General features: G+C 52.8%; 1 protein-coding gene and 1 long non-coding RNA gene across 3 annotated transcripts; one reads left to right on the forward strand and one right to left on the reverse strand.

The window, feature by feature from the left end:
• The first annotated feature begins 337 nt into the window (after nucleotides 1-337).
• On the forward strand, nucleotides 338-9,195 carry SSC4D (scavenger receptor cysteine rich family member with 4 domains). 2 transcript variants are annotated; one of them, XM_004448276.4, is made up of 10 exons: nucleotides 338-503; nucleotides 1,947-1,982; nucleotides 2,230-2,535; nucleotides 3,412-3,489; nucleotides 4,181-4,495; nucleotides 5,558-5,635; nucleotides 6,167-6,241; nucleotides 6,329-6,640; nucleotides 7,642-7,719; nucleotides 8,188-9,195. In XM_004448276.4, the coding sequence occupies exons 1-10, from the start codon at nucleotides 338-340 to the stop codon at nucleotides 8,502-8,504; spliced, it is 1,761 nt and encodes a 586-aa protein (XP_004448333.1). In that variant the 3' UTR covers nucleotides 8,505-9,195. The 2 variants fall into 2 exon arrangements, 1 of the variants encoding a protein (XP_004448333.1); XR_011647180.1 differs by lacking the exons at nucleotides 338-503; nucleotides 1,947-1,982; nucleotides 2,230-2,535; ... (3 more) ...; nucleotides 6,167-6,241; nucleotides 6,329-6,640 and adding an exon at nucleotides 6,896-7,017 and having other exon boundaries at nucleotides 7,642-8,280.
• A 4,492-nt stretch (nucleotides 9,196-13,687) lies between these two features.
• On the reverse strand, nucleotides 13,688-17,389 carry LOC131275481 (uncharacterized). Its single transcript, XR_009182936.2, has 2 exons — nucleotides 15,473-17,389; nucleotides 13,688-14,685 (listed from the first exon to the last, which is right to left on the reverse strand). It is a non-coding gene; the product is annotated as an uncharacterized lncRNA (long non-coding RNA).
• Between the last annotated feature and the right edge of the window lie 3,617 nt (nucleotides 17,390-21,006).

Raw genomic sequence — 21,006 nt, forward strand, 5'->3', positions numbered from 1 at the left:
CAAACATCACACTTTGGACTGTGCCAAACTCTGAGCCTTTGGCACAGCCACAAAGGCCTGTTGGGATGGGGACCCTGCCCACCCTCCCGACCTCATCTCCCACCCCTTGACGTCACATCCCCTTTGCTTCAGCCAACCCCAGCTCTTCCTTCATTTCCATACACGCTCCAGTCATTCATCTCCAAGCTGTCGCCCATACTCTTGCCACCACTCAGGGTGCCAACCCCAAGTGGAAATGTTACTTTCCCTGAAGCTCCCACTGGGCCACTCCGGCTGGAAGTTACATCTCAGGAATCTTTGTTTCCAGATGTTCCAGCTGTGACTTCACAGCCCCTTGATGGGACCATCTAAAAGGCCACCCACTGGCTGGATGTGCAAGGAAGCAGAGATGAGAGCAGGTCCTCAGCCGGATGAGAAGAGCAGGGGGTGGAGGCCAGGAGAGAAGAGCACCACCCTGTCACCCCCACCCCCAGCCCTGTCCTTCCTCCTTCTCCTGCCACTGGGTGAGTGCTCCCCATCGGCCCCCGGCTCTTCCCTGTTCTGGATCTCAGTTTTCCCAGCTGGTGGGAGGTAGGCCGGAGACAAGCTGGTTTCTGATGTTCTTTCGCACTCTGACATTTGCCCTGGGTTGATGAAAGCAAAGGGTCTGTGTTTGGGGAATGCAGGACTCAGTGCTGGAGGTGAGGGCTAAAGGTACAGGAGTGTGGGCAGTTAGGGAGCATGGGACAGGAAAGAAGGAAAAGGGATGGGCCTGCCAGTGGCTGCTTGAGGGACAGCTGGTAGAATAGGTGGAATCAGCTGACTTAGGGAGTTTCCTAACTTAAAGCAGCAGCAGAGTCTCAGCTTCTTCATCTGTGATAGGTACACTAGTGTATGCCTCTGAGGTTATTTTAAGGAGGAAATGCATGCAAACATGTCTGAGAACTATAATACCCCGTGGTCAAATGAGGGCCTGTCAACTGGTTTACAAGTTTTGCATGCGGGGCCAGTTTCCCTCCGTTTCCTCCCAATCTCTCCTCTCAGGCCACTTGCTCAGAACTGCGTGGTGGCTAAGAGAGTGGCCGCCTGGGTTGGAATCCCAGCTCTACCTTTTATTTGCCGCGGGGCCTTGAGCACATTGCAGAGGGAGCAGAACCTCCACAAACCTGGTTTTCCCCCATTGGTAAAATTCTTCCTCCTCACCAGCTGTCCTAAAGATCGAGGGAGTCAACCCACATAAAGCAATGAGCATAGCGCTTGGCGTAGACCATATGTGACAGCTGATGCGTTTACTCCTATAGGTAAATTGCGGGGGGCAGAGGTGTGTCATAATGAACCCCAAAGCTGATTTACACGTTTAAGGTGGAGCTACAGAGCATCTGAGTACAGGCTCTGAGCGGGGGCAGCAGAGACACAGAGATGAGACAAATATGCCCACGTTACCCCAGAAGGGGCCTGTACCTGGTGCCCAGCTGGCTGAGGGCTCAAGGAAGGCTGCCTAGAGCTGGTGGCTCAAGCAGGGCCTTGTAGGATGGGCAGGACTGTGATGGGCAGGGTTAGCCAGAATGGGGGTTCAGGCAGAGCAGCCTGGAGACAGACAGGGTAAACCGACGGGGTAGACCGATGGGAGATCAAGCAAGCGGAAGCTGCTCGGGGCTACTGGAAGGCTTTGTGGAGAAGGCTCCCTCCCGGGCTGGGACTTTATCCTGCAGGTACCAGGCTGCTGTGATGGGATCTGGCATTGGAGCAGACCTCTCTGGGGCAGTGATGAACCTATGGCAGGGGGAGGGGGAGGGAAGGAGGCCAATCGGGACAGCCAAGGGAAGGGACGACGGAGCTTCTGGAATGCAGGGTTAGTGGAATGGAAGAAGAGGGGGCTGGTGGTGAGGACTGCAGGGGGCAGGGGTCCCTGCATTCCCCTCCTCAGAGTGGGCAGAGGACCCAAATGCTCCTCCTTGCTCTTTCAGCTGGTGCCCTACAGCCGTCTCCACTGCCCTTTCCAGGTAGGTGCCCCTGGCCCCCTGTCCTCAACCCACCTTGGCCCCCAGGTACTGAGTCTCAGACAGAAGCCCTCCTGCCATCACTCCTCATCCCCCACCTCAATTTTTTGCTACCACCTCCCATTTTACGGGGGTAGGGGGCTGGAGAACTGAGGCTCAGAAAGGACTGAGCCCAGGCTTCTTGGCAAGGTGGGCAGCCCGCAGGTTGGGCCCAGTGATGCCCCGGGTGCCAGCTCCACCCTGTCTGCAGAGCTGAGGCTGGTGGGGGGCCCAAGCCGCTGCCGGGGGCGCCTGGAGGTCCTGCATGGCGGCTCCTGGGGCAGCGTCTGCGACGACGACTGGGACGTGGTGGATGCCAATGTGGTGTGTCGCCAGCTGGGCTGTGGCCTGGCACTGCCTGTGCCCCGGCCCCTTGCCTTTGGCCAGGGCCGGGGCCCCATCCTGCTAGACAACGTGGAATGCCGCGGGCAGGAAGCTACGCTGAGCGAGTGTGGCAGCCGGGGCTGGGGCGTCCACAATTGCTTTCACTACGAGGATGTGGCTGTCCTGTGCAATGGTGAGCAGAGGCCTGTGACCTAGGAGGGCAGACAGACTGCGGGGAGGCAACAGGGCTACAGGCTAGATGGGTGTTTTGTGCAGAAGGCCTGGTCAGAGGCTGCATGGTAATGGGACGAGCCCCAGCCTGGGTGTCGGGGCCCTGGGTCCCAGAGGTGCTTCTGGGTCATTGTATGACCTTGCCCCCCCCCAAAAAAAACCCCACAAAACCTAGCACCATTGCTTCCATGGATGGCCTCGATGGTCCCAGCAGAGTTCCCTTCCCACTGGGAACCACATTGGCATGGAGCTTCAGTGGAAACGCCGAGAAACTCTGACCTTGGGGACAGTAGTTGTAACTTTCAAGACAATCACCTAGAGTGCTTGCTAAAACACAGATTGGGGCCCTGCAGTCTCTGATCTGTATGTCTGAGAATTTGCATTTCTAAGACGTTCCCAAGGAACGCTGATGTTCCTTTAAGAACTTTTACTTCTGGGAGCAGATGTGGCTCAAGTAGTTGAGTGCCTGCTTTCCACATGGGAGGTCCCAGGTTCGGTTCCCGGTGCCTCCTGAAAAAAAAAAAAGAAACAAGCAAAACAAACAAAAAAACCAACTCAGAGAAGCTGATGTGGCTCAGTGATTGAGTGCCGGCTTCCCATATACGAGGTCCCAGGTTCATTCCTGGCCCCTGGTACCTCAAAACAACAACAACAACAAAATTACTACTTTAGAGGAGTTCAGAGTTCAAGTGGACCCTTCTCCTCTCATACCCCAGGGGTCATGGCTTTGTGTGGCCAGAGCCCCTCGCACGCCCTGTGGGTATGAGGATGGAAAACAGAAAGACCTGTGTTATCTTCCTCTCGTCCACCCTGCTTCCCTCCCTCTGCTTCCCTCCAGAGTTTTTGCCCACGGAGCCCCCAACAAGGAAGGTGTTAACCAGTAGGATGCCCCCCACAGCCCTCCAGAATGGGAAAGGTAAGGGTAATGTGGGAGACCGCCCGGGATCCAACGAGGGGTTTCCCACACCCTTCCCTAGGCAGTGGAAAAAGGGGGGTTATGGGTGGGTGAGCTGGTCATCCCCCCACCCCACCCTGCAACCCCTCGGGCAGCTCAGACTAGATGGAGAAAGAGGATTCTCTCCTGTGGGATGATCAAAAAACAAAATCAGCACAAGATCAGAGAAAGTGAGAGAGGTGGGTGGGGGCTGAAGCTCAGTCTAATGGAGTGTCAGATACGCACAAAAACCATGATGATGTAGAACCTGAAAATGAAAAGTGCTTTAAAAGAAACAGATCAAGAGGCAAGGGTGGCCAGAGGAGGAAGAGGGTCCCGTCTCACAGGAGATCAGGGAGGACTTCACGGAGGAAGAGCTGGACCTGGAAGGGCGAGGAGAAAACCGATCCTAGGTGGCTGGGCCAGCAGGGTTGGTTTTAGGCAGAGTGACTCGTTCAAAGCTGGGCTTTAGGACAGTTGACCTGTCCTGTGATCCCACAACTCACCCCCAATCTGGACTGTGAGGCAGCAGAGCACTGGAGGTAAGCGGGTGAGCAGCTCCTCCCCGGTTTTAGGTCTTGGTGCACCCAGGTGGGTGAGCGACTGGGTCAGGGGCACTTGTGGCAGGGAGGGGAGCCAGAGCCCAGTGGGAGATGCTTCCCACCCCCACCAGGTGAGGGCAGCGTGCGACTGGTAGGGGGCGCGGGCCGGTGTCAGGGCCGAGTGGAGATTCTGCACGGCGGCCTGTGGGGCACCGTGTGCGACGACGACTGGGGGCTGCCGGACGCCGCCGTGGTCTGCCGCCAGCTCGGCTGCGGGGCGGCCCTGGCCGCCACCACCAACGCCTTCTTCGGCTACGGCACGGGGCACATCCTGCTGGACAACGTGCACTGCGAGGGCGGCGAGCCCCGCCTGGCGGCCTGCCTGAGCCTGGGCTGGGGCGTGCACAACTGCGGCCACCACGAGGACGCCGGCGCTTTTTGCGCAGGTGCGGAGCGGGGCGGGGTCGGCGCGCTGACCCCAGGGGGGCGGAGGCTGGCTACTTCCGTGCAAAGGGGAGCTTCGGCTTCCCTGCTGCTTCCCAGAGTTCCCAGGGAGGCCCCAACACTACTCTTAGTGTCTCAGTACAGCTCTAGAAGGGCCTGTGAACACCCCAGTACTCCACAGCTGTCGTATTGCCCCACCAGTACTCCAAAATTATCTAGCTCTACCCCGAGAATGCCCAGAACTTGCTAGCAATTTCCCTGTACTCTGGCATGGAATACTTAAGAGTAAAGTAACAGCGCTCTACTAATGCTCCAGGAATACTCCAGAATTCTCTAAGTGAAGCCCAAGTATGCTGCCACAATGGTCTAGTGCAACCCTCTGTAAACCTGATGCTCTAATATTTCCTCCCCACTTGGCCGCTCTCCCATTATGGAGGTTTACTCAGCAAATAGGAATACTAGGGCAAAAATGCCACTTCACAGGACTCCACTCTGCAAGATGGAAAGTGCTTGCCCATAACTCCTGCCTCAGGGCAAATTAGGAACCATCATTCCCAGTTTTCAGGTGAGGAATCTGGGGCCCAGAGAGGCAGAGCCTCACCCCTGGTCACACAGCGAGCCCTGGCAGAGGCCCAGCTACCCTTACTGCCTGTCTTGCTTTTTCTAGCCCTGTTTTACCTGTTAGGTAGGGATAAGGAGACTTGTTTTGCAAGCCCTTCAAGACTGGATGGCCCTCCCTGGTGGGCAAGGCCTTCTGTATCTCCATGTCTTGGGTTCCAGGAAGGGACATGCTAGGCTTCCAAGAACACTGAAGAGAAATGAAAGCATGTCCGTGAAAGCCCACTATGTACTGTTGAAGTGTACTGCGCAGCATAAGGAAATTACAATGAGTGTTAAAATGGGGTAGACCTCCTTGGACCCCAGGTGGGGCCAAGCCCCCAGCCCTGGCAGCGAAATCTGTTGTCTTCTCTGGGGTGATTCTCCCATACTCCCCTGACAGCCCAAAGCTGACCAGGAACCAAGAACCTCAGCCTCTGACCCTTCTTCCTTCTCTTCCACTCTAGTCCTGAGCTCCCCCACTCTCACAGCACTGCTGCCCTCAGCCACCAGAGAAGAGTGGGCCCAGAACACAGAGCCAGCAGGTGGGCAGGCCCCAGCCTCCCGGCGGGGATAGTGGGAGCATGGTGGGTGGGGCTGGGGATTGGCAAGGCTGTTCTGGAGCACCAAAATCCAGATCTACAGAAAGGCAGCCCCAATGTACCAGGCCAGGGCTCTGGGCCAGATGGTAAAGAGGTGGGTGAGAGAACAGTTGAACAGATGGAGGAGAATAAAATCCACAGAGCTCTGAAAAGTTCAGGGGGTGGAGGTGGAAGGTAGCCAGCGATTTCTTGGAAGCTCTGAAATAAAATTTGGTTTGGTGCTGAGGTTGGGAATTGAGAGGCCTTGTAATCAGGTTGAGATAAAGGGTGAAAGAAGGCTAGATCTGCCTTAGGTTTTAGGGGATTCAGTTCATTCCAATTACGTTTCCTACACGGTGGTGACTGGGAGTTAGGCTGAGTGCGGGGTGCGGGTGTGGCACAGATGGGGGGTTCTCAGGAGGCGGCCCCGTGCCCTGCTGCAGGCCAGAAGGCCTCCTTGTCCTTTTAAAGGCTCTAGATGTCTTGTCTCCGCAGCTACTGGCGTCGGTGCCTGGCCTTCCAAGGAGATGGCACTGCTCACCACAGCTGCCTGGGCCGCAGGGAAGAAAAGTAAGTGGTGGAGCCGGGGTTCCGCTGTGGGTGGGAGACGGTGGGGCCGGGGCTCTACCTCTGGCCCTGGGTCTGTGCACCCCACAGGCGGGCGGCTGCGACTGGTGGGCGGCCCGGGCCCGTGCCGCGGCCGTGTGGAGGTGCTGCACGCCGGCGGCTGGGGCACCGTATGCGACGATGACTGGGACTTCGCAGATGCGCGCGTGGCCTGCCGCGAGGCGGGCTGCGGGCCCGCGCTCGGCGCCACGGGCCTCGGCCACTTCGGCTACGGCCGCGGCCCCGTGCTACTGGACAACGTGGGCTGCGCCGGCACGGAAGCCCGCCTGAGCGACTGCTTCCACCTGGGCTGGGGCCAGCACAACTGCGGCCACCACGAGGACGCGGGCGCGCTCTGCGCAGGTGAGGCCTCGCGGGAAGGCTAGGAGGCGCGCACTGCGGCGCGGGCCCGGCAGGGTAGGCGCCGAGGAGGGCGTGGGGCCGCGCAGGCGCGCTGGCGGCATGGGCGGGCCCCGCGGGAGGCCGCTCTGCGGCACTGCGGCGTGTGCGCGGCCAGTGGAGGGCGCGCTTCGCGGAGAGGGGCGGAGCCTGGCCGCTGGTGCGCTCTGCGGCTGCGCGGCAGGGGCGGGGCTGGGGAAGGTGCGCCTTCCTCAGGGGGGAGGGGGTGGGGCCAAGAAAGATGCTCCCGCCTCAGGGGGGAAGGGGGCGAAGCCCGGGAAGAGGGCGAAGCAGATGAAGGTGCACCCTCTTCAGGGTGGAAGGGGGCGAGGCCGAGGAAGGTGCACCCTCGGCTGGGAGGAAGGGGGTGGGCCCGGAGAGGGTTCGCGCTCCGCAGTGAGGCGCGGGGTGGGTGGAGTCCTTGGCCCTGCCAGCTTGCGGGGAGTCGAGTCTAAAAAGAATCTGTAAGGGGCGGAGCTGGGGCGCTTTGGGGCTTCTCAGAGTCGAACCCCCGAAAAACTAGTAGGCGAGAAAGTTGGTCGGATTGCGGGGGGCAAACGTCTGACCTTTGGGAGGAGTCTCCTGAGAGGGGGTGTTTGCAGAGTCTGACACATTGATTGGTGTTGGAATTGAGATCTTCATCCACATTCGGGGTCCCAGGTGTAGTAGGCCCTCTTTCCCCTCCCCATATCCTTAACCACAAAGGGATGGGGTACAAAGGCTCTGCTTTGGGTCAAAGAAGCACAACCTCCATTTCTGATTCTAGGGCCCAGGGAGTGGGAGGGACAGTGGGGTGAGGGTGGTGGGGCAGGGAGGGTGGAAGGGGTGGAGCGGTTCTGCTGAATCCTGCAAAGTCTGTGCTGTCCCCAGAACAGAAGCCTTGGGAGGGTAGGAGGGGGCCTGGATCCCAGGAACGCGTTCTTCAGTGTGACTGACCCCCTTTCTCTCTGTCCTTGCTGAGCCAGGCCCAGAGGAGTTGGGACTGCAAGTCCAGCAGGATGGTTCTGAGACCACCCGGGTGCCCACTCCTCGGCCCAGGGACGGTAGGTGCCTATGGTCCCCAAGAGAGAGGTGAGGCACCAGGATAGGAAGAGCCTGGATTGGGGAGGTCACAGCCCCGGCTCACACAGCTCAATGGATTTGCCCACGTCCTGAACCCTTGTCCTTCTGTGCTGGTCTCAAGACTCATTAATGGAGTGGGAGGGTCTTCAGGGGACCCAATCACAGTCTCTGAAGATTTTGAACAGAAGAAGGAGAGAGCAGATTCGAAGGCCCCTGCATGCCGGGAGCAATCAACAAAAGCCTGGACCCTAGTTCTTCCAGTCCTGGTCTGAGTCTGGGCAGCAGGTTCCTAGCCTATTTCCATCTCATTTTTTCCTCATCCAGCAGCTCCCAGGGCAGTCCTATGTCATGCATTGCCACCCTTTGCCTCCTCTATTTATCCCTTTCCTGGTCTGCTTTGGGAGTGGCCTGGCCAGCCCCTTCCAGCCCCGGGCCTTGTCCCCCCACAGGACACCTACGTCTGGCCAATGGAGCCCACCGCTGCGAGGGACGTGTTGAACTCTTCCTAGGACAGCAGTGGGGCACGGTTTGTGATGATGCCTGGGACCTGCGGGCAGCCAGTGTCCTGTGCCACCAGCTGGGCTGTGGTCAGGCCCTGGCAGCCCCTGGCGAGGCCCACTTTGGCCCAGGCCGAGGCCCCATCCTCCTGGACAATGTCAAGTGCCGTGGAGATGAGAGCACCCTGCTGCTGTGCTCTCACATCCGCTGGGACGCCCACAACTGCGACCACAGCGAGGATGCCAGTGTCCTGTGCCGGCTGTCGTGACCTAGCCCACTCTGCAGACCACCTTTTCTGGGAGCTTCTGTGGCTCACCCCTCCTCCTCCAGGAAGCCCTTTTTCCATGATACCTGCACTTCCCTCTGGCCCTCCCTCCCCTTGCCTGGGAGACAGCCTTCACAGGCAGTGTGGCCTGAGGTGGGGAGCCTGGCTGTACCCCATCCACCTGTTGTGACCTCAACCTGTCATCAACTGTTATGGACCCAACTCAGTGAAAGCTCCCAAGTTCTGCTCCAAACAGAAAATGGAGAAAAGAAAAATGACTCCCAACTATATTCTTTGATGGAGCTCCTGCTACAGCACCCTGACCCCACCTTCCTGGACCCAGGAGGCCCAGGAACTTCCTGTAAATGGGGTATCTCCCCCTGCCCGCACATTCTTGGGACTTCCAAGAAGAGGGAAGGTGGGAGAAGTCTACAGCTCTTCCCCTGGACTGTCAGGGGTTGCAGAGGAGCCTGGCTCATTGCCCTGCCCTGCTCCGTAAGGGCTTGGGCTCAGATGGTGCTCGGCTGGACAAGGGGACTGGAGGGGCCAAAGCAGGGACAGTGGCCCCTCCCTGCAGCTGGAATCAGCTCTGATTCATGCTGGCCCTCCCACAGAGCCTTCACTTTGCAGTAGCAAAGAATCCTGGGGGCCTGTACCCCCTGTTCATAGGTGCCAAGTCAATAAAACATTGTCCCTCCTGAATTTTAACTGAAGTCAGTGTCTGGGCATAAGTGCATTATTTATGGCAGCAAAAAAGATTCTGGTGAGGACTCTGGAGGGCGGTAGCTTATGGATGCAGGGGTTCAAGAGTGCCTTGTTGGAGAGTTCTCGGCAGGCCTATCACATCCTGGAAATGCTGCCTCAGGGTCAGGCCTGCAAGTCCCCTAGACCATCCACTAGTGCACCTTCTTTTTTATTTCACACATAGAGAACTTGAGGCCCAACAAGAGAAAGGGCCTGCTCAAGGTCACACAGCAAGGTGGTGGAGTCACTTGAGAAGAAAAGTGTTGGAGCAGTAAGGTAGAGGAGGAAGAAGAAAGCAGCATGGGGCTGACCCAAGATCTGCCTCTGCTTGGGGCCTGGTCTGGAGCTCTAGCGGCAGGGAGAAGTGGGGAAACCTTCAAGAACCCTCTCTCTCTCTCAGCCCCAGGGTGGGTGACTTGTCAGGATCAAGCCTCCGCCCCACAGGTTCTGGATGAGTTTCCTGTTGCTGCTGTAACCACAAACTTAGTGGCTTAAAACCACACAAATGCCTTATGTTTCTCAAGGTCAGGAGTTGGAAATGGGTCTCAGTGGGCTACATTCAAGGCATTGGTAGGGCTGATTCCTTCTGGAAGCTCTAGAGGAGAATCTGTTCCAGCCCACACTCCTTTTCATGGCCTCCTTCCAGCTGTCAATTACATCACTCTGGCCTCTTCTTCCATCATCACATCATCACCGCTGCTTCTCTGACTCTTCTGCCTGCCTCCTCCATCATTTAAGGACCCTCATGATTACATTGGGCCCAACCAAATAATCCAGGAAAATCTCCCTACCACAAAATCCCTAACTTAATCACATCTGCAAAATCCCTTTTGCTGTGTAAGGCAATGTAATCACAGGTTCCAGGGATTACGATGCATACATCTTTATTTTTTATTTTTTAATTTTTTTTTTTTGATGTATACATCTTTAGAGACAATTATTCTGCCTTCCACAGGCTCCAAACCTGAGGCCTGGCTCTGAGCCAGGGAATGAGGTGGACAGTTTAGCTCCAAGCTCTGTCAGCTCCTGGCTTTATCTCCATTTATCAGGGAGCAGTCTGTCGTTGGAAGGAGGAGGGCTGGAAGAATAAAAGGTGTGAAAATACTTAGCACAGCGAGTCAGGACAGAGGGCCAGGGGTGTTCCAGCCACTCTTCACCCCTCTGCGCTTAGTCTGAACTCTGCTCATGGAGTCTGCTTGGCCTGTGGTCACAGGCACCCAGTCACACACTCATTTCAGTCTGTCTTTCCCTTGTTCTGAGCAATACCACAGCTTTCCTACTCTGGCTCCTCTTTTCCTATCTAGACAAAACACTATCATCAATATCCTCACAGTGACCCTCACAGCAGGCCCTCAGGTGAAGTATTCCTGTCCCTTTTTACAGACAAGGGAAACTGAGGCTCAGAGAGGGGAAATGACTTGTCCAAGTGTGCACAACAGAGCCAGATTAGAACCTAAGATTCTTGATGCTGAGTATAATAGTCATGAATACAATTCATCGACATTTCTAGTTCCCCTCCTTCCTGCACACAATAGATTTGCATTTCCCTGACATGCTTTGGCCAGTGAAATGTGAGTGGGAGCGTCCTCCCAGGCAAAAAGCCTTCAAGACCAAATTCCCTTTCCCTGTCAAGGTGATCAGTGACATTCCAGATAATAGAGACTCCATCTACCTGTGTCCCTGAGAGACCACCTGGAGCAGAGCCTCTGCTGACTCAAGGTGGATATTGAGAGTGAGTGAGAAATAAATCTGTGATGATGTCACCTGCTGAGATTTGGGGTTGTTTATTAGAGCAGCGTAACCTAGCCTATCCTGACTAAGACACCCAGACTCCCAAGATTTTCTTTGTCCTGTGGGGTTTACTTGAAACCTCTTTTCCAGCTGGTTATAAAGACTTTGGTTGTGTTCACTGTTTATTCACCAAACTTTGGTTACCCTTCCGTGTGCCAGGCCTCACTGGGATTGGGAACACACAGAGAAGACAAGGCTTTTGCTCATGAAAACCTCACAGCCCAATCCAATGCTGACTTGAGTGTCCTGCTCTCTCTTGAAATTCATCCACCCTATCCCACTTAAAATGTTGCCACCTACACCTCAACCTGAGTGCCTCTGTTTGGTAAGTAGCACTACCAGTCACTGGCTTAAGCCAGAAATTTGGGTGTTATCTCAACAACCTCCAACCCAAACAACTAATAAATCACTAAATCCTATTTATTCTGTCTCCCAAACCTTTTTTGAACCTGTCCACCTCTCTCCATCTTCACATTTCTAACCATGGCCTCTTCACTATCTCCCCATCTTTACCCATCCCCCATACTACAGGAATAGCATGCTTTCTAATGTTTACAAATCTGGTGATGCCACACACACCCCTTGCTTAGCCCCTTACATGGCTCCCTAGTGCTCTTCCTCAACTCCTGAGCTCATATTACAAGATCCTGCACAGTCTGGCTCTGCCTATATTTTCAGCATCATCCCTCGCCACTTGCCAAAATCTAGCCAGGCTGAACTACTTTCAATTCCTCTAATGTCTGGGCTCTCTTCCCACGGGGCCTCTGCACACGCTGTTCTCTCGGCCTGGAATACTCGTCACCCTCTCCCCTCCTTCCCCTTGCCCAACTCTTATTTAACCTCAAGTCTCAGCTTTCATTTTCTCCAGAAGGCCTTCACCAACACCCTCCTCCGGGTCAGGAGCCCCCATCGCACCCTGTGTCTCCCCAGTGGCAGCTCTCACCCCTGCATCCCATCAGACTACTGAGTTGGCTATATCCTCCACAAGCCCCGGGGAACTCTGAGGGCCAGGCCTGTGTCTGTTGTGCCCAGCTTTGTGTGCAGGACCTCACATATAGCAGGTGCCTAAATATTTGGGGAATGAATAGAGGACATGAGCAGGTACTATTTCTTGTACACCTGCATACTAGACAAGCATTATGCTGGACTCTGGGGCTGCAGAGCAAGAAGATATCTAGACCAGGTGCCTGTCTGCACAGCATGGAGATGACCCTCAAGAGGAGAAGACCCAGGATAAGCCAGAGAACAAATAAAGAGACCAGCTAAATTGAGCTTAGTGATTAATTCTATAAAGGAGACAAAGCAGGGTGATCTGGTAGGGCTTGTGTGGTCAGGGGAGGACTTGGAAGAAGTGGGGATTGAGCTGAGCCTGAGCAGGTGAGAGGGAGCTGGCCATGAAAAGGCTTGGGGAGGATCATTCCTTCAGTGGGGACTGAGTCGGGATTGCAGAAGACCAGGGAGAAAGACATTGTAAGTAGAGCAAAAAGGAGCAAAATAGGAGAGCAAAAAGTCTAGGCCACAGGGAGGAATTTTATCTTGAGGGTGACGGGAATCCTTTGGAGAGTGAGTGGTGGAAGCATCCCTGATGTCCGCAGTTTGATTATCTCCTGCATCATCCAACTTGCTGAGTGCACCTTGCCCTTTAGGATTAATTAAAAGGACCCTTTCACGTATCTCTCATTAAAATAGTATACCCCAGCATTCTTACCAAAATTCCCAGGAATCCGTAGGAAGCCTAGATTCCCCTAAGCACCCTGATTTTGCTAATTTCTAAATCTCCCATCTGCTCTTGCTTCCACCATGACTCCCATTTTCCTGTTCACCGACTAAGCCCTTCACTCCCAAAGTGTCACCAATTCCAGGCTGTGTGATTTGGATTTGGAGCAAGTGCCCAACAAACAACTGAAAGTTGAAAATTAGTTCATCCTGTTTTTAAAAGGCCCTTTGATATTCACACACACACATATACACGCCACACCATCACTACACACACATGATCCTAGAGAATTTTCACTGATTTTCTCTAGCTCTAAAAACAGCTCCAGTGTTGGAACCTTTCCTCTCTCCTACAGCCTCTTACCTACTTCTCCCTAGTAAGCTTCTGTGACCCCCCCCATTCTTGCTCATTTCTTTTTTTTTAACAACAGTTTTATTGAGATATAATTCACATATCATAAAGTTCACCCTTGAACGTGTACATACACTTTAGACTTGTGCAACCATCACCACTACCTAATTCTAGAACATTTTAATCACCTTAGAAAGAATCCCCACACCTATTAAGGTAATTCCCTTGTTCTCCTCCCCTCCCCTCCCCCCAGCTCCTGGCAACCACTAATTTACTTTCTGTCTCTATGGATTTGCCTCATGTGGACATTTCATAGAAGTGGAATCATACAATAATGAAGCCTTTATGTCTGGCTTCGTTCACTTAGAATGTTTTCAAGGTTTATCCATGGTCTCTCATGTATCAATATTTCAGTCCTTTTTATTTCCAAATAATATTCCATTGTATGGATAATACCACTGTTGTTTATCCATTCACCATTTGATGGAAACCTACTGTTACTTTTGCACAAGTTTTTGTGTGGATATATTAATATGTTTTCAGTTCTCTTGGGAATATACCTAGGAGCAGAATTGCACAGTCATATGGTAAATCTATGTTTAATTTATTGGGGAACTGCCAGACTTTTCCAAAGGGGCTGCACCATTTTACATTCTCACTAGCAGTATATGAGGATTCCAGAACATTTCCCCACATCCTCACCAACACTTATCTCTTTTATTCTAGACATCCTGGTGGGCGTGAAGTGGTATCTTCTCAGTTGTTTTGATTTGCATTTCCCTAATGGCCAATGAAGTTAAGCATCCTTTCATGTATTTATTGGCCATTTGTCTATCTTCTTTGGAGAAACTTCCATTCACTTCATTTGCGTTTTTTTTCCTTTCACTTTATTTTTTAAAAGACACTTTGATTACATAAATGTTGCAGAGACTATATAGGGGATTCCCATATGCCCTGCTCCCCACACCTCCCACATTTTCCCACATTAGCAACATCTTTCATTGGTGTGGTACATTCATTGCAATTGATAAACACATTTTGGAGCATTGCCACTCAGCATGGACTATAGTTTACATTGTAGTTTATACTCTCTCCCATTTGACTCTGTAGGTTATGGCTGTATACATAATGGCCTGTATCTGTTGTTGTAATGCCATTCAGGTTGGTTCCCAAGTCCCGAAAATGCCCCCCTATTACACCTGTTTTTCCCGCTCCCTAACCCCAGACCATCCGTGGGTCACTGCCTCCACAACAATGGAATTTCTTCCATTGCTAGAATCACAATAAGTCTATAGTAGAATACTAGGTAGTTTATTTTAGTCCATAGTTTGTTTCCCAATCCTGAGAACTCTGCAATGGTGTTGCGCACTCCACCATTAATTGAGGGGGGCTTCAATCCCATACACCCGATGGATGGGACTCTGTTGCTTGCAGTTGTTGGCACTCTCGCTTCCTTGGTATGTTGTTTGTCCATCATCTCCTCGCCGTTAGCTGTCCTGGGTGAACTGGAGAGTAGGTGTTGCAACTCCGTTGAAATCCAAAGATTTAAGTCTCTTGGATGTACACCTACCAACTTTAGTACTATTTATAGGTTCAAATAGAAGGACAGAAGAGTGAGGAATAGAGAAATCACTGCTGAGTCTAACTGAGTCACACTGGGGAGCATAAATACCAGACTGGGGACCACTGGCAAGGGGCCAAATTCCTGAGCTATCTGCCCTGTCTAATGTCTGGATGTTTCCATATCCATGAGGAGCTTCACTATTTAGGGTAGTACCTAATATTTGGCTGTCAAAGAGATTCTGTTGAGATGTGCATAAGCGCTATCTCTGGGATGGTCTCACGACTCACTTTGAAGTTCCTTAGCCATACAAACTCATTTGTCTTTAAGTTTTCCCCCTTTTAGTCAAAGCTGAGTTTTTTGTTTGTTTGTTTTTGTTAGTTTTCCCAGATACATTGCTTGTTGGTACTTGGTAGCAATGCCTTGGTGCCAGGGAAGTTCATCCCCAGGAGTCATGTCCTACCGTGGGGGAAAATTATTGCTTTTATATGCTGTGTTCAGCTTAGAGAGAGCATTTGCCCATTTTAAAATTGAATTCTTGCTCATTTGGGTGCAGAACTGTCTGGCTGCCTTGTCTAGCTCCCAGCCTTGAGGAAAAGCTTTCCAAGGCTGCCCTTTTGTTTTGATAATCAAAGCTCTCTCCTACCTGGAATTCTGCAGTCACCTATGAAAACTAAGTCTTTTTGTTTCCACTCTCCTTTTGTGTACCCGATCTCAACAAATCTGAGAGAGGGGATTTTGTCTGAGGCAGCTGAGAGGTTGAGGGACTAGCCAGGGTCACAATAAGTACAGGCTTGGGATTCTTACCTGGGACGGTCAGTACCAGCTCTAATGTCTTGCTTTGCTCTCATTCAGGAAAGTGTTTATCCTCATCTTCACCGTACAAAGAGAAACCAAGGGCAAGAGAAGGGAGTTTTTTAAGTAACACAGAAAGACTAGGATAAGCAATCAGGTCTCAGGACTGCCACCTCGGCGCACAAATCCTCCCCGATCCCACCTTCCCCAAATCAGTAGTAGGGGTAGGTGAAGGGTGGCCCTTCCTGCCCAGTCCCGTCGCGCTTTCCTGCTGAGTCACCACCTGCACGACCGGCAGGGCGGGGCCAGGGAAAGCCCACCGGAATAGGAGCCGGTCGCATGGGAACTGTAGCCACGCCCCCTGGCTCCGCGGCAGCCTCCTGATTGGAGAAGCTGGAATAGGCACTGCCAATCACTGGCAAGCTGCAGAGCGCAGGCGGGGCCAAGGGAAAAGAAGGCGCCCCAGTTCACCTCAGACCTCACTCTCTCCCGGCCGCGCCCCGCAGGGCTTTGGGAGCTCTGGGCGCGGCCCCCGCGGGGACAGGAAGGAAGGGTCGGGAAGTCCCCCGAGAGCCTGGGACGAAGACTCATTTTAGTCCGAGGGGCCGATTACTGTTTACAAAGAGCGTTTGACCCCCCTGCCTCCTGAGGGCTGGGCCGGGCTGGGATTTTTACTTTTGTTTTCGGAGGGGAAAATCAACCCTGAGAGGCCTGCAAAAATCGTAAAGCGGGTTTTCCCTAAAACGGGGATTAGGAAGGGCGGGCCCGTATGCTTGCGGACATGCGCAGTAGATTGAGCGCCTACTGCTGATGCCAACGGCATTGGGGGTGCGGGGTCACCTTGAGGATGTGGCTAGGGTGGTCTCAGGAGTTTGCCCACAAGGCTTTTGAGGTGTGAGCCCGGCGGGGAGGCTGGTCTCTTGATCTCAGCCTCTCAGAGAGGTTTCCTCAGGCCCTTCCGGGGTTCTCTTGGCCGTTGCCTCTCAAACACAGACAAGGTCTGAAGCCTTGTCTTCCACCCTGGCCTGCCCCTCTGTTTCCCCAAACCCCTGGCCCCGCGCTGATGTTTCTTGGTGTGCTTCAGCTTATCTTACTCGCAAAGACTTTGCAGTGCCAGGCAGGTGTTAAAAGGCCATTGCCGGGCGAGCCAGGTCTCTGCTGTTCTAGAGTTTTCAGTGTAGTGGAGAGACAGCCAAAGTGGCTTTATCAAATCATGGTGAGGGTTACTATGGAGAACTGAGTGCTAAATCAGGGGCAGATGGCAAGCCCTTAACTTAGTCTTGGGAGGTGGTCCCTGGAAGGCTTTTGGAAGAAACTTTTTTGTTTTTTTGAATGTTACATTCAAAAAATATGAGGTCCCCGTATAGCCCCCACCCCCCTCACCCCACTCCTCCCACATCAACAAGCTCTTTCATCATCATGGCACATTCATTGCACTTGGTGAATACATTTTGGAGCACTGCTGCTCCACATGGATAGTGGTTTACATTGTAGTTTATACTCTCACCCAGTCCACCCAGCGGACCATGGCAGGACCTACAATGTCCAGCAACTGTCCCTGCAGTTGCTGCACACACACAGGACAACTCCAAGTCCTGAAAATGCCCCACATCATATCTCTTCTTTCCTCTCTCTACCCTCAGCATCTACCATGGCCACTTTCTCCACATTAATGCTACATTTTCTTCCATTACTAATGACAATAGTTCCAGAATAGAATATCAGTAAGTCCACTCTAATCCATACTCTATTCCTCCATCCTGTGGACCCTGGGATGGTTATGTCCACTCCACCCCTATATCGAGAGGGGACTTAGATTCTATATGGATTATGGATGCAATTCTCCTGCTTGCAGTTATAGGCAATCTTGACTCCCTGGTGTGGTGGTTGACCTTCTTCACCTTACTGTTAGCTGAGTGGAGTAAGTTCATTAAACCAGAGGGTAGGAGTTGAAGGTCTGTTGAGGCTCAGGGCCTGACTATCACATGGACAGTCCAGAGATTCAGGTCCCCTGAGCATACACCAAACCCCAGCACCAACCACAGGTCTGATAAAAGTAACAGGAAAGGCTTGTGAAGAAAGATCATATTTGAGTTCAACTCCATCACACTCAGGACCACAAACTCCAAAGTAGGGCCAACTCACATGGCAATGAACTCCATCTGCCATGACCTATGGGTAAGAAACTAACTTTAGGGAAACGGACTTGGCCCAGTGGTTAGGGCGTCCGTCTACCACATGGGAGGTCCGCGGTTCAAACCCCGGGCCTCCTTGACCCATGTGGAGCTGGCCCATACGCAGTGCTGATGCGCGCCAGGAGTGCCCTGCCACGCAGGGGTGTCCCCCGCGTAGGGGAGCCCCACGGGCAAGTAGTGCCCCCCGTAAGGAGAGCTGCCCAGCGTGAAAGAAAATGCAGCCTGCCCAGGAATGGCGCCGCACACACTTCCCATGCCGCTGACGGTAACAGAAGCGGACAAAGAAACAAAACGCTGCAAATAGACACAGAGAACAGACAACCGGGGGGGGGGGGGGCAATTAAATAAATAAATAAATCTTTAAAAAAAAAAAAAGAAACTAACTTTAAGGAGGTGAAAGGAAGTCTGGTCTTTTTGGTGGGATGGAGTAAGACCTCCATGACTGGGACAGAGGATCAAGGGAGATTGGGGATGGAGATGGCAGGAGAGCTTTGTAGGTTTTCTTTAAGATAACAGACATTATCCTGAGTACTAGGAAGCTAACCAGGGGGGATTTCTGGGGAGACACTGGGACCTTATACATGTGAGGCAGGCACTCAAATCACTGAGCTACACCTGCTCCCCTAACCAGGGGAGTTTTAAGCAGAGAAGAGACTTAAGAAGATCAGAATTTTTAAAAGATCACTCATTGATGCCTCAGAAAGTTAAGTATAGAATTTCCTTATGACCTGGCAATCCCACCTCTAGCTATATACCCAAAAGAATTGAAAGCAGGGACTTGATATATGCACATCAATGTTCATAGCAGCATTATTCGTAACTACCAAAAGGTGGAAGCAACCCAAATGTCTGTTAACAGATGAATGGAGAAGCAAAATGTTATATATACATGCAATTGACTTTTTTCCCTCTTCCCTTCTCCCCCCCAATTGTCTGCTCTCTGTGTCCATTTGCTGTGTGTTCTTCTTTGGCAGCTTGCATTGTTGTCAGTGGCACCGGGAATCTGTGTCTCTCTTTGTTGCGTCATCTTGCTGTGCCAGCTCTCCATGTGTGCGGTGCCACTTCTGGGCAGGCTGTACTTTTTTTGCACAGGGTGGCTCTCTTTGAGGGGCACACTCCTTGCATATGGGGCTCCCCTATGTGGGGGACACCACACTCCTTGTGCACATCAGCACTGCACATGGGCCAGCTCATCACATGGGTCAGGAGACCCTGGGTTTGAACCTTGGACCTCCTATGTGTTAGGTGGACGCTCTATCTGTTGAGCCAAATCTGCTTTCCCAGGATGAGTCTTAATCCCATTAGTGAAGGCCTTATAGGGATGGTCATAGAGAGAGAGGAAAAGTCACAGGGAGCAGCCAGAAACTGAAAGCCAAAGGAACTGGAAGAGAAAGAAGCCAGGGGAGGCCACCAGGTGCATTGCCATGTGACGGAAAAGCCAAGGACCAAGGATTGCTTCAGCCATCCCCAGAATGCCACAGTCTTTGAGAAGAAAGCATCACCTTGATTTGGACTTCTCCTAGCCTCAAAACTGTGAGCCAATAAATTCCCATTGCTTAAGTCAACCTATTGCCTGGTATTTGTTTTGGAAACAAGGAAACTAAAACAGCCTCCAAAGGGGAATCAGTCTATAGGATATAATGTGTGCACATTTAGAGTCCTTGTATGAGACACTGGAGTGGGGGGCTTGTAGAAGAAGTCTTGTGGACTCAGAGGCAGAAGAGCTCACTCCTAGCAGATGTTCTGGGAAGCCTTCGGAGGAGGGAACAATTAAGCTGGGATTAAAAACCTTGAATTTGGGGAAGCGGATTTGGCTCAACAGATAGAGCGTCCGCCTACCATATGGGAGGCCCAGGGTTCAAACCCAGGGCTCCTGACCTATGTGGTGAGCTGGCCCACATGCAGTACTGATGTGCACAAGGAGTCCTGTGTCACACAGGGGTGTCCCCGGCGTAGTGGAGCCCCACACGCAAGGAGTGCACCCTGTAAGGAGAGCCATCCTGCGTGAAGAAAGCACAGCCTGCCCAGGAGTGGTGCTGCACACATAGAGAGCTGACATAGCAAGACGATGCAACAAAAAGTGACAGCAGATTCCCAGTGCCACTGACAAGAATCCAAGTGGACACAGAACACACAGCAAATGGACACAGAGAGCAGACAATGGGGTGGGGGGAGAGAAATAAAATAACAGCAACAAAGCCCTTGAATTTGGGTAGGTGGGTGGATGGGGAGATGGGCCCACTCTATATCCTCTCCCAAAATCCCAGACTCATGTGTAATCACATGTCAGAATTTCTCTTACCACAAGACTTTATACATCAAATAGGCACTCAACATTTGAATGAATGAATGAATGGATGGATGAATGAATGGGCAAAGGAACAAGGGAGAGGGAGGATATGGATGGCCTTAGTGATCAGGAGAGTCTCTTCCAGCCTGGTTGTAGAGAGCCTTACCACCATCTGAGAGAGCCTCTTGGATGGTTAGGATACATCAGTGAAGTCCTTTCATCCTGTGGTGGGGCCTGCTCCCCAATCCAAGGCAGGGGGAGACAGGAGCTCTCATTTGCTGGATCTCTATCAATTGTGCAGCCCTGGGAACAGGGCTGGCAATCTGCTCTCCTAAATCTCCACCCTTAGCCCAAATTGCTTGACCAGAGTTTTGAAACTATCTCCTAGGGGTTCTGGGTACAGGAGGCATTTGGTAGCTCCGAATTGTTGTGGGACCTGAGAATCCCCTTACCCACCCACCCCTAGTCTTACCTAGTCCATATCTATGGGGAGGGGGCAGGTGAAAGTGCGTCAGAATCCCTGGGGATTGGGGTGGTTTTTCCCCTTTTACAGATGGGAATGAAGGCTGCGAGGAGCTCGGTGACTGCCCAAGTCCCATTAGTGAGAGGCAGACCTGGGGTCCATGCCTCCAAAGCAGCCCCCTTCTCTCACCTCCTGCCCTTGAGGAAGCCCTCGGTGGACACTCCTCAGCCTGGCTCTGGGGAAACAGGGTCACTGGGCTGCGCTTTCTGCAGCAGGTGGTGCGAATGGCTGAGACGGCCCAGTGGCCTGGCCAGGCGGCCTCTGCCTCCCCAGCCATCTGTGCTGCACCGACGGGCCCAGCCCAGCAGTTTCTGGAATGAGTCACGGGCGCCTGGCCAGCCTGCTCAGCATCTTCTCTCCGCGTCTCTGTCTCAGGCAATCTGTCTTCCTGTCTGTCCCTTGTCAGATCTTTGTCTCTCTTTCTCTCTCTCTCTGGGTCTGTCTCCACTGCTGCGTATCTTTCTCTCTATCATGATCTTTGGCTCATCTTTTTTTTTTGTCTGCCTCGGGGCCTCCTCTCTGGCTTTTCCCCTGCCCC

The sequence above is a fragment of the Dasypus novemcinctus genome, chromosome 23, assembly GCF_030445035.2.
Source record: "Dasypus novemcinctus isolate mDasNov1 chromosome 23, mDasNov1.1.hap2, whole genome shotgun sequence".
NCBI classification, from domain to species: domain Eukaryota; kingdom Metazoa; phylum Chordata; class Mammalia; order Cingulata; family Dasypodidae; genus Dasypus; species Dasypus novemcinctus.